At 53.7% G+C, this 12,830-nt stretch overlaps 1 protein-coding gene across 1 annotated transcript in view; it reads right to left on the bottom strand.

Moving 5' to 3' along the window:
- The window catches only part of CDH23 (cadherin related 23), a 364,939-nt gene that overhangs the window by 287,960 nt on the left and 64,149 nt on the right, over positions 1–12,830 (bottom strand). The window contains exons 3-5 of the mRNA XM_077894887.1: positions 2,225–2,367; positions 1,608–1,655; positions 1,404–1,496 (exon numbers count right to left, since the gene is read on the bottom strand). Coding sequence (XP_077751013.1) covers positions 1,404–1,496; positions 1,608–1,655; positions 2,225–2,367 — 284 coding nt within the window. The remainder of the gene's footprint in view (positions 1–1,403; positions 1,497–1,607; positions 1,656–2,224; positions 2,368–12,830) is intronic.

The raw sequence follows: 12,830 nt of genomic DNA, 5'->3' as shown, positions 1-12,830 counted from the left end.
GGGCTCGGGCTCATTAACTCTGAGCCGTGCCCTTGGCTTCCGAGCCTGGGCCCGGAGCACAGGCTGGCACGTAGAGACCCTTAATTAAATTAGGGAGACTTCCAAATGAGAGGGGGCCCGGAGCCAAGCTGCAGCCCTGGACATGCTGGCCACAGCTCAGGGCAATGTGTCCCCCTGCTTGGGACTGTGGGCTCTCCCTCCCGAGGCCCTGCCACATCAGGGCAAGGTGCGGGAGCCTCCGTGCATTCCCACCCTCACATTTGTCCTCCCTTCCCTCCGTCTGGCACCAGCATAAGACCATTGGCTCACAGCTGAGTAAGGAAGGCCAGGAACAAGGTGAGGGGTGGAGGGCATGAGACAAGGTCTCTTCATCTTGGAGGGAATCTGAGGCTGCCCTGGGAGTCGGAAGGCTCAAAGTCAAAGCCGTGTGACCTTGGGCAAGTCACTGTCCCACACTGCGCCTCAGTTTCTTTATCTATAAACTGAACAGGTATTTTCTAAAGACTCTTCCCCTTCCCTGATCCAGTGACATAAAACATAAAGGGGCTGGAACTCCAATGCCTTGGTGCTGAACCTGCCTCTCCCCAGGGGAATCCGTTCCCATCATTCCCAGGCCAAGGCTTTATTGCTGCCATTCAACCCAGAGCCCTGAGGGCAGGCCCGAGGGACACCCAATAGAAGCTCTTTACCCACCACCTTCAAGGTCTTTGAATTGCTAACTACCAGCCCAGAAGACTGCCATCAGTCACTGGGAGAGGACAGTAAGGGATGAGAACCCTAGTACCATTGGGAGCCGGCAGCCAGCTTATTAATGAACCGTTTGTAATGCAATAATTTGTACTTCTCAATTACCAGCAATGGCTTGGTTTTACATGCTTGCACTCATGCAAACACACTCAGAGTACACAGACGACCCAAAGGAGCAGAGGGCCAGGGAGACAGGCGGGCGAGCATAAGGCTAGGGAAAGAAAGTGCCTTCCTGGAGCCACCACCTGCTTCCTGGGTTATTGGGGGCACCCGTTCTGGACACAGCTGGAAAGCCGGGGGTCAGGCTTGCTAACCCACGTGCCCGTGGCCCACACTGGCTATGAACGGAAGCAAAGAGGCCACGACACCTGCCCCTTCTACCTCCTGTCCAGTCCTGCCTGCAGCTAGAATTGTGGGGCTCATCCCAGGCAGGCCTTCTATCAGGCCTGAGGCCACCTCCAACCCACCGTCCTTGACCATCCGGTAGGCCCTCACCCTCCGAGCTGTCGGCAAGGTCACTAACCTGCCCAGGGCTGGTGCTTGGGCTGCGGCGTGGGCAGGGGAAGCAGAGCTGGAGCTGCCCTGTACCCAGCTTCAGCCCCCGCCCAGATGGCCCACCCTCCACATCCCTTAAGTGTGACCCTGGGGGCTCCTACCTCAGGGATGCGGACGCTGTAGGGTTGGTTGTGAAACGTGGGTGCATTGTCATTCACGTCCCCGACCTGTATGTTCACCTTCCGCGTGATCACCTGGCAAGAGAAGGGTGGGGATTTGACGTTGGCAGTGGCCTCCAGCCTCTTTCTGCCCCAGGGCCCAGGACCCTGCCTCCCAGGGCAGCAGGGGCCTCAGGAGACACTCACCCCCTGGTGGTCACTGACGGAGAACTCCACTGTGAACTCAGACTTGGTCTGAAAGAGAGAAGGGGGGGAGGGAGAAGGCAGGGTTAGAGAGAGGTGCTCCCACGTCCTGAGTCCTGGGCCCTGGGCCCTAATCTGGGCTGGGCTTCTAAATGGCTGTGTGATCTTGAACAAGTCCCTAGACACCTCTGAGGCCATTTCTTCAAATGTAAGGAGAAAACAAGGGTTGGGGTTTTCAAACTCATACCTTAATTTGCTACGGGCTGCCACATCACCAGAATTGGTGTCTCTGGAAAATGTCCTTCAGGGGAGCACTGTTCATGGGGGTAGACTTGTATATACCACAGAGCCACCATTCTATGGGGCATGAACCCAGGGCCATGGTCCTTCTTGCCCGTCCAGTGTTGTCCCTTGTTTGGAGACATCCCAACCACCCCATTCCAACCCCAAGTCCAGATGCGAGCATTGATGGACTGAGGGACACCATTTAGGCAGCATGATGCTACTTTGGGGTCAGAATGGGGCCTCAGAGGAAGGCCCCTAAAAGATGATGAGCCAGCCTCCCTCAGGGTCTGCCCGCCAGGAAAGAACTGGGACAGGGGCATGGCCGGGTCATATACCTCTCTGTCCAGCGGCTGCCGCAGCCACACCACACCTGTGTCGGGCTCCACGGCAAAGAAGCGGGAAGCCTCCTCCCCAGACACGCCAAACACCAGGGGGTCATTGTCCATGTCTCGGGCCAGCAACTGGGTCACAGAGGAACCTGGAATAGCCACAGAAGAGATCAGAGAGTGACAGTAGGAGTGGGTCCCTTCCTCGGCACCTTGCTCGGGAGTCCCAGCCCACACACTGCCGGCAGGTCACTGACCCAGGCTCTTTGCCCCCACCCTGACCACGTGTCACAGTGTGTTACGTGCCTGTCACAGAGAACCGTGGCTCATCGTATTTTTATGTGGGTAATGAAGAGCTGTGGCCTTTGCCTATCCCCTTTTTTCTTGATTTTATTTTTATTTTTAAAAGATTTTATTTATTTATTCATGAGAGATACAGAGAAAGAGAGAGAGGCAGAGATACAGGCAGAGGGAGAAGCAGGCTCCATGCAGGGAGCCTGATCTGGGACTGGATCCCTGGATCCCAGGATCATACCCTGAGCCAAAGGCAGACACTCAACCACTGAGACACCTAGGCATCCCCCCCTTTTTCCTGATTTTAAATTTGGAGATTCCCTGCTCCTAGTGGCTCTGATGAGGGCAGGCCCCTTCAGTTCTTCTGCTCCAGGATGGGCACATCCCTCTCAGCCTTAGCCAATCAGAGCATTCCATCTCCCTGGTCACAATGACTAGCTAAGGGATGAGCATGTGACCCAGACGAGCCAGTCAAAGCCGACCCTGGGACTTGTGCTGGAATGACCGGGAAAGAGAAGCCCTCTTCCACTGGCCTTGCTACCTTGGCCCCACTGGCAGCCATCTCTGGCACCACACAGGAAGAATTTGCCTGAGAATGAGGCCAACAGGAGGAAAATAGAGCCAAATGGTGCACAGAGAGACTCCTGAAGGTTTGAGGGTGTGTAGCCAGCGGTGCCTGATTTTAGCTCCAACCTCCGGGCTTCTCAGCTACAGGAGCTAATATGTCTGCCTCTTCTTCTTCTTTTTTTTTTTTTTTTTTTTTGGCCCGAGTCCGTCAGTTGAGTTGGATTTCTGCCTTTTGCAAATGGAAGCATTCATTCTAATTCACAAAAAATTACAATACTTGGCATTTGCCCAACAGTGGCGCGGGGCTGGCCTTGTGCTGAGTGCAGGAGTACACAGAGGTTATAGGAAGATGTGGCCCAGCCTCCAGGAGATGGAAGCCAGTACTGGGGTGCTAGGTATAGTTTCTGTTCACAAGAAGAGGACTGAGGTGTCCTTGTTCCCCAGGAAACACAGCCCTGGTCAGAGGCGCCCCCAGGATGCCTGGCCTACAGTCCTGCCTAGGAAGCCCTAGCATATTTAGGGCATCTTCCCCGGGGGATCACAGCCCTCCCTAAGTAGCGTTCAGGCAGGGTAACCAACCCCCTGGTTTATCTGGGACTGAGGAGTGACAGATACTAAAACCAGGAGGTCCCAGACAACTGGACAGGCTGGCCACCTTAGCTTCAGGAGGTCCTCGAACCTCTGGAAATCGTGCAAAATGTCATGAGTGTACAGTATCACTTTCTGCAGAGAGGGGCTATAGTCTTTGTCTGATTCTCAAAGGGGTGGTTAGATTAGATTCACGGCCTTGGGCAAGTCACTTCTTTTAAAGCCTCAGTTTACCCCATAAGATGGAACAGACACTCTTTCTTCCCCAAATATAGCTTGTGTTTACTCAACAGCTCTGATGATCAAGCTAAGTAAGATAGGATTCCAAACTCTGGGACTGTTCTCTAGAAAAGAACACTACTGAGCTTTTCTAAGTGATACAAGAATAGCGAATATTTCTGAGTGCTAGCCACACTCTAGACACTGGGCTAGGGGGTTTCTATGTATTGTCTGATTCAATCCTGACCATTGTTCTACCCATTTACCAGATAAGGCAACAAAGAGTGATTAAGTAATTAACCATGGCCACACAGTTAGTAAAAGGCAGAGCTGGAATTCAGATCCCAGGCATTCTGGGTCTACAGCCTTTGTTGGTTTCCACAACCTTACACATCTCAATACTTGGTAAGTGAACTCAAGATTCAGGACTTCTAGGGACATGACCCTATCAGACCCTAACAAGAAGCCTAACACTTAGAAAAGAAAGATTCTGGGCAATGACTGGGCTCTGAGGATATGCCAGACAGTGCTAGCTAGGCTCATTCACCCGGATTCTCTCATTAAGTCCTCCCGGCAACTCAGTTGGTGGCCATTTTTCTACCCATTTTACAGATTAGGAAGTTGAGGATAAGAGAGGCAATGCATCCTTTCCAAGGTCACACAGCAGAACAGGATATGGAAGCACCTAAGGTGATGAGAGGAGGTTAAAAGCAGGAGGGAGAGAAGAAAAATCATGAAACAGAGTCGGAACCACCTCGGAGATCCTCTGGGGAGTACAACCTTCCCATTTTTAAAGATGGAGAAGCTGAAGGCACCTCACTAGTTGCCCAAAGTGCAATGGTGGGGGACAGAGTTGGCAGCTAGAACCCACATTACTGGACTCCCAGTGCAGGGCTCCTTCTGGATGAGGAAGGAGGAGGAGGTATGTGAAGTCATAGGTCAACCAAGCACATCTGCTCAAAGCATGATGTCGTTCAATGGCAAGCAATTGTTCTATATGAAAATAAATGGGAATATTCTGGAGCACAACGTAACTATTTTTGAAGACCAAACCTAAAGCCGTAAAAGAATTTCCAGTCTCCCCCTGACTTCCAGGGATATGCATTTTGTTTCCCTTATGCTCAGATTTGCTTTAGCGGCCAAGTTTGAGGAGCGCTGAGCTCCTTCCTAATGCCTTGGGGAGATTCCATATGAGAAAACCTGAGGCCCAGAGCAGTCCTGCCTGCCCACAGTCAACAACCAGTCCATGGTGGCCCCCTGGAGTGGACGCTTCACCTGCCAACCACTGTCAGGGCCCAGCCTCTCCGCTGGCTGATGGGATTCTGGAAAAGACCACACTGGCCCTCCAGCCAAGGTCAGACGACTCAGCCCGATATCCTAAATGGCTTTCTTAGGCCCGATGTTCAGGCCCTTCCAAGAAGGGGGGCACTGGGCAGGACATGGATGGGGCCCATCAGCTGCTGTCACCCACTCTATAATTTCCTGGACTTTTATCCATTTTCCCCTCAATTATGTGCTGCTCAAAATGGTCCTTTTCGGCTTCCTCACGGGCTCTTGCCTGCTTACGCCTTCTTTGTGTCCCAGGTAATTGCTAGTGACCTTTTCTAAGTGTACTAATTAAAGGTGCCGATTTAATATTATATTTAAGACAAGACGCCCCGCAATTTTCCAGCTGGGCACAAACTCCCCCGCCCAGGGCTGTTCTGCTACTTTGCAGAAGCTGGGCCTCGCTTGGCTTCCCCTTGGACACAGGGCTCATTTCTCCACCAGGAAGGCTCCCAGAAACCTCTGTTTGCACCATTCACACAGGAACGAGGCCAATGTGTGGGGCTCAACTCCAACCCGGTGGTTCTAGGAGCCGCCACTCAGGAGAACCATCCCTGGCTGTGGGGCCCTGGGGTACACATACCGCGCTCTGTGTTTATTTCCCATCTGAGAAACAGGTAATATGTGCTGCGACTCAGGCTGTGGAATAGTACCTGGAGTTTTGTTGGGTTTTGTTCTAAAATTGTGATGAAATATATAGAACACAAAAATGCATCATTTTAACCATTTTGACATGTGCAATTCAGTCATACTAGGTACATTCACCACGTGGTACAACCCTCACCACGATCTGCTTCCAGAATATTTTCATCACCCCAAATGACACCTACGTCCACTAAGCAATCACTCCCCATTCCTCCCTGCCCCTGCCCTGGCAATCAAGAAGCCATTGTCCATCTCTATGAATTTGCCTGTTCTGGACATTTCATATAAATAAAATTATATGAGGGGTAGTCTTTGTGTCTGGCTTCTTTCACTCAGAATAAAGTCTTCGAAGTTCATCCATGTCGTAACATGTATTAGTATGTAATCCCTTCCTACGGCTGAGTAACACTCCATTGTATGGAGAGACCACATTTGTGTATCCATTCGTCTGTTGATGGACTTTTGGGTTGTTTCCCCCTTCTGGCTATTGTGAATCGTGCTGCTATGAACATTTGGGGGCAGGAACTAGGAACGAGGGGTGGGGAATTGCTGGGTCCTGTGATAATTCAACATTCAAGCTATGAAGGAGCCATCAAATTGTTTTCCCCAGCACCTGCACCATTTATATTCCCACCAGCAGTGGAGGAGGCCCGGAGCTCTTTCCAGTGGTAGGAAGGATACCCAATGATTGACCGGGGCTGGATGGTGGAGAGATGGGAGCTGGGCAGCCCTCCATTCCAGATGCTACTGGTACCCTACCCGTCAGGCCTCACACATCCCGCCGTCACACACATCAGCTCGATCTCCAAGTGCCAGCCCGGGTTGAGCTGGATTTCTGAGGGACACACTGGACAGGCTGGAAGTGCCAGGGGATTAAGAACCCCCGCAAAAGTGCTCAAAGAATGACTCATGCAAAGTGGCTGATAAAGATTTAGCAGATTACTGCTCCAGCTCCCTCACCTCTTGGGGTGGCTGATGCAGAGGTGTGTTGTACGTTGGCTCTTGGGGATCCCTGCTGGGACTCACCCCCAGCAGCTCATGGCGAGGACGTGGTTGGTCATGCACCTTCTCCTCCCTGCCTCACCTCCTCATTCCTCACCTGCGTTTCCTGGGACCCCCTTTCCAACAAATGATTTGCACTCAAACCCCCATCGCAAGGCCTGCTTTGGGGGGAACCCACAGAAGATACACCCTAAAATTGTGGCATCAGAATCACCCAGGAAGTAACAGTATAGATTCACAGGCCCTGCTGACTCAGCTGGCCCTGGGGTTGGGGGAGCCCAGAGTGTGAACTTTTACGCGGCAGCCCCACTCTCCCTAAAAGAGACCCTATTGCACAGCCAGGTTGGGAAGTCCTGTGACTGGTTTATAGCAGGGTGATCTTCAAATATTTAACAATGGGCATAGTACAGGCATCAACCAATCAGAAAGGATGCTGGCCATAAACAATCGGACCGGTGAGTACTGCCTGTAAGTCAGCCTGGTTTATGGCTCACATTTTAGATGCAGAGAAAAGCTCCTCTGGTCCCAGGATGATTTAAAGGCTCAGTCTTACGGATCTTGGCTCAATCAGTGCTGCAGGAGGACTCTCTGTTCTTGGTCTCCCCCCTGCCCTCACGAGGAAGGACAGCTCAGCAAGGCTAGCACCCTCCACTCTGTGCCAGCTCAACCCAAACAGGGGCCCAGACTCTCCTCGTGGGTAGAAAGTAGAACTGGAAAGAGTGCAAGGCACCATACATCCATGTACACAGCAGCCTCACTCACAACAGCCAAAAAGGGGAAGCAACTCACATCGATGGAAGAACGAGTGAACAAAATGCCATCCATACATACAATGGGATATTATCCAGCCTTAAAAAAGGTCGGGAACTCCGACACATGCTGCAACATGATGAACCCTGAGGACACTGTGCTGAGTGAAACATGCCAGTCACAAACGGACAAACACCGTATGACTCCCCTTATGTGAGATAATGGGTGAGTCAAATTCACAGAGACCAAAAGGAGAAGGGTGGGTGCTAGGGGCTGGGGAGGAGGGAGGAATGGGAAGTTATTGTTTAATGGGTATAAAGCTTCAGATTGGCAAGGGGGAAAGAGTTCTGGAGATCTGGTGCATGACAACATGAGTGCACTGAACACTCTCTTGAACTATACATTAAAAAAATGATCAAATTGGTAAACTTTTGTTATGTGTATTTTAACACAATTAAAGAATTTTAAACCTGGGACACCTGTGTGGTTCAGCAGTTGAGTGCCTGCCTTCGGCTCAGGGCATGATCCTGGGTGCAGGGATCGAGGCCCACATCGAGCTCCCTGCATGGAGCCTGCTCCTCCCTCTGCCTATGTCTCTGCCTCTCTCTCTGTGTCTCTCATGAGTAATAATAAATAAATAAATAAATAAATAAATAAATAAATAAATAAATAAATAAATAACCCAAACTTAAATCAGATTCTGTCCAAGGCCCTGGCTATCTGGTCTGAGGCAGCACCTGTCACGGCAGTTCGCACAGGCTCCTGGGCTCACCCCTCCCAGACCTGGACCTTCTTTCTGCTTCTGAACAGTCTGTGGCTGCCCCAGGGTCTCAGCCCTGGTTGTGCCTTCTGCTGGGAATGTCCCTACCCTGCCAGCTTCCTCACTCTTCACCTCTCAGCCCAAGAGTTACCTTCTCAGAGAGGCCTCCCCAATACTTGATCATACAGAGACAGTCTATCTAAAGAGATGCCCCATCACCCCATGTCTCTGCATCCCTTCCCCTGAGCTGTGACTGTCTCCTGACTTACAGGCTGCCTGCCATGCAAGCACCCCCATGTCAGCTCCATGGGGACCACAGCCTGGCCTGTGTCATGTTCCCTGCTGAACCCCTAAACCTAACACAGGGGCCGGCATCCCAGGGGTGCTTGGTGAAGAGCCGCTGGGCAAACAAATGAGTCCCACAGACTATCTAGAGGCACTAGGTGATGTAGATCCAAAGTCATGTAGATCTGTGAGCTACAACGAGGGCAGAGAGTATAGCCAGGTAATTCCTAATTATGTATACTAATGGACAGGAAAAAGCATGGCTAATCAAAACCTAATAATGCTCAAACCAGTAGTGCTTGCTTTTGGGTGCAGGCAGAATCATAGTTGGGGACTGGATGGGGGTCTACTCTCTCAGGAACTAGCCCTGTACCCCATTGTTGGGCAACGTATCCCAACCTTGGGCCATGAACTCTATCCTATAGCCCTATATCCCATCCTGGAATAATATCCTCCATCCTGGGGTATTACACCCTATCCTGAGGGCCATCTACCCCATCCCAGGCCATGGACCCTGAACTGGGAGCCATCTACCCTATCCCAGGCCATGGACCCTGAACTGGGGGCCATCTACCCCATCCCAGGCCATGGACCCTATCCTGGGGCCATCTATCCCATCCCAGGCCATGGACCCTGAACTGGGGGCCATCTACCCCTTCCCAGGCCATGGACCCTGAACTGGGGGCCAGCTACCCCATCCGAGGCCATGAACCCTATCCTGGGAGCCATCTACCCCATCCCAGGCCATGGACCCTATCCTGGGACCATCTATCCCATCCCAGGCCATGGACCCTATCCTGGGGGCCATCTACCCGATCCCAGGCCATGGATCCCATCCTGGGGGCCATCTACCCCACCCCAAGCCACGGACCCTATCCTGGGGCCATCTACCCCATCCCAGGCCATGGCCCTATCCTGGGGCCATCTACCCGATCCCAGGCCATGGATCCTATCCTGGGGGCCATCTACCCCATCCCAGGCCACAGGCCCTATCCTGGGGGCCACCTACCCCATCCCAGGCCATAGATCCTATCCTGGGGGCCATCTACCCCATCCCAGGCCATGGACCCTATCCTGGGAGCCATCTACCCCATCCCAGGTCATAGACCCTATCCCGGGGGCCATCTACCCCATCCGAGGCCATGGACCCTATCTTGGGGGCCATCTACCCCATCCGAGGCCATGGACACTGTCCCGAGGGCTATGTACCACCCTTGAGGCCAGGTACCCCATCCTGAGCAGCATATCCCATTCTGGGTGCCATGTACCCCATCTTGGGGCAGCATACCCCATCCTGCAGTCCAGGGGCCCTGGTTGGGGTGGGGGATCCACTCAGTAGGCTACAAATGCTCTTGAGAGGCACAGGGCTGGTGACACATCTCTGTGGTGGCCTCAGTCCCTCAGCAGCAGGCCCCGTCCGTCTTCTAGGCAAAGGGCGAACAATCACAGCTTTCCCTGCAGCCCTGCTGGGCCCACACTGATCGACGAGATGACTGCTATTACTATTATTGTTGTTATTTGCGCGGAGGGGTGAGGGCCGGGATTGGCATGTCACGCACCCCCGGAGAGCTGGGAGTTTTGGCCGAGAGACGAGGGGTGGGCCGGGAACTCAGGCAGGGCAGTGGCAGCTGCAAGGCTTTTTATTTATTCTGGATGGGGGAAGGTGAAAGCTGTCTGCTCCCCCCCAAACACAGAGAGGGAGCTGCAGAGGGGCCGAGAACACACTGCGCTTCCTCCTGGCAGCAGCATCTTCCTACAGCCAACCTCTGACTGCAATCCTCCTGCTCAGCCGCCTCCCCGCATGCCCACAGGACTCAGCCCTGCGACACCCCTCCCAACCTGCACTGCCCCCCGCCTCGGGATGGGGTGGGGGGGGTCCCATTCCCACAGGGTCCCTAGGCCCAGCCCACCAGCTTCCCTCCCTCAAGCATGCCCTGGCCCTGCACATTCCCACGCGTGTGCTCCTGTGGCTTCTCCTCCCACGGCCTCCCCGCCCCAGCCGCCTGTAAGGGCATGTCTCAAATGCCACCCTGGTCACAAAGTTGTCTCCCCTCTGAGCAGCCTGAGCCACTGTTTGCACCTCCGGGCAGCACAGAGAGGCCATCGGCCCTTGAAGACAGAGGCTGATGTCCTGGGACACGCTTTCAAACCTCCTCCCACCCCGAGTGAGGAACTGTGGCTCCCCTCCGGGGCCCAGGGGCTAGCCAGTGCCTTCCTTCGCAGACACCACGCTAATCAATCACAGCTCCCTCCTCTGCTGAGTCTACATCCAACTTCAGAATCCTTCGCAACACTGGGGCTAGCCGCAGCCCCTGCTGGCCAGCCTTAGAAGGGATGTGAGAGCAAGCCTATAAGGACTGGACATCAGCCCTGACCTATGTCCCTTCCCATCCAGGGGCCAAGGATCTCAGGGCAGTTGGAAGGGGGGGAACCAGACTGGGAGCCTACGGGGAACTCAGAAGCAAGGGCTAGTCACGGCTGAAGGAGAACCTCACAGACAAAGCCCCGCATTGTGCAGAGGGAGAAGCAGGGGTCCTGGTCGGGAGGTGACGGCTTGGGACATGGGGGTCGTGGAGTGCATGGACAGTGGCTGCGTCAAGGAGCAGCAGAAGGAGGCCTCGGGCTCTGGGTTACAGGCCCTGGGTTACGATGGGGTCTTTCTGACAGTAACCACTGCCCGGTCCCCACCGCCACAGAGCCTGCCCCACAAGCCCCATGCCCACCGTTCTCCTCCTGGTCTGGAGGGGCCTAGCTGCATTGGTCTTGGTCTCCGCCAGAGCCAGGGGCTCCTGCCCTCCCCCTCTCCCCTGGGACGAGCCCCCCAGAGCCGGGGCTGGCCTTGGAGCCTGCAATCTCATTTGTCTCTCCTTCCGGATCAGACAGGCCGGTTAAGTGCCTTGATTCCTACGGATAATCTCATTTGTCTTAGGTTCACCCTCCCCATTCTCCTGCCTTCAACCAGGCTCCTTCCTCCCAATCCCCCCCAGGGGCCTGAACTTGGTTTGACCTCAGAAGAGCTGATCTTTGTTTTGGGTTTTCTGGTGGTTGCCCTAGGCGGATTTATCTGCCTGGGGGAAGTCAGGGTGGAGGTGTGATGTGGACCCCTCTCTCCTGAGAGGCAGGTGGCCCTCAGCCTGCCTGTGCTGACCAAGGTCCTCACTCTCTTCAGAAAACCCTAGCTCTGGATCAAGGGAACTGTCTCTCTCTCCAGAAGCCCTGGGCCATCTGCGTGTCCTCTCTCCCCTGCAGCTCGGCCCACTCAGAGTAGATGGCAGGAACCGTCTGGGGGAAAGAAACCAGCATTCATTAAGCATCCATTGTTTGCCTGGCACCATGCTCAGGGGTTTGCACTCATTCTCACTATCACCTATTTCTCACCATGACCCCACCGAGAGGGGTTAGCATCCCCACTATGCAGACAAGAAAGGTAAGGCTCAGAGGGGTAAAGTGACCAACCCCAGGTCACAGCTAGGAGGTGGCGGAGGGAGGATTTGAACTCAAGTTGGTCTGACTTAGAATTCAGGTTCCCTCTACCACCCTCTCAGCTTTTAACACAAGCCTTTTCCCCAAGCCCTAATCTGAGCAGCTAAACACTGCCTCGCCTCACCCCACAGAGACTGACCCCCAGGGAGACCCCCAGACCCTCTCCATGTTTTAGGCTCCTTCACATTTTAGGCTGCCCTGGACCCCCTGGGTTTACTTGGCTGGGCTGAAGGTGAGTACCCCTGAGGCAGAGACTGTGGGACCCCCCCCACTACCACCCTGGCTTTCCACAGCCCACCTTCACAAGCCAACAAGATGGTGATTCCCTCCTGAGAGTTTGAGAAGAGGTGGCTGGCTCACCTGGGCACACAGGTGTCTGATGGCCAAGGGGACGGGCTAATTCAGCAGAGAAGGAGACGTTACACAGAGCAGGATGATATAAACCAGAGGTTTTGGTGGCAGGGAAGAGGAGGAGCTACATGTTATTGCTATTTTAAAGTAATAAAGCATAAGAGGTTAGGTTGGACATTAAATATTTGAGGGACCCAGTCCAGAGTCTCAGAAGCTCAGAGCTGTTCCACTTCTGGCACAACAGAGCAAATAAGATCATTATCGCAAGGGCTGCCAGGCCCAGCAGCAGACAACAACGTGCTCTAAGCCTCTATAACCTTATGAGTCACATGGAGAGGTTAGGTT

The sequence above is a fragment of the Canis aureus genome, chromosome 4, assembly GCF_053574225.1.
Source record: "Canis aureus isolate CA01 chromosome 4, VMU_Caureus_v.1.0, whole genome shotgun sequence".
Taxonomy (NCBI): Eukaryota; Metazoa; Chordata; class Mammalia; order Carnivora; family Canidae; genus Canis; species Canis aureus.
The sequence above is the reverse complement of the archived record's forward strand: the minus strand, read 5'-3'. Positions and strand labels throughout refer to the sequence as shown.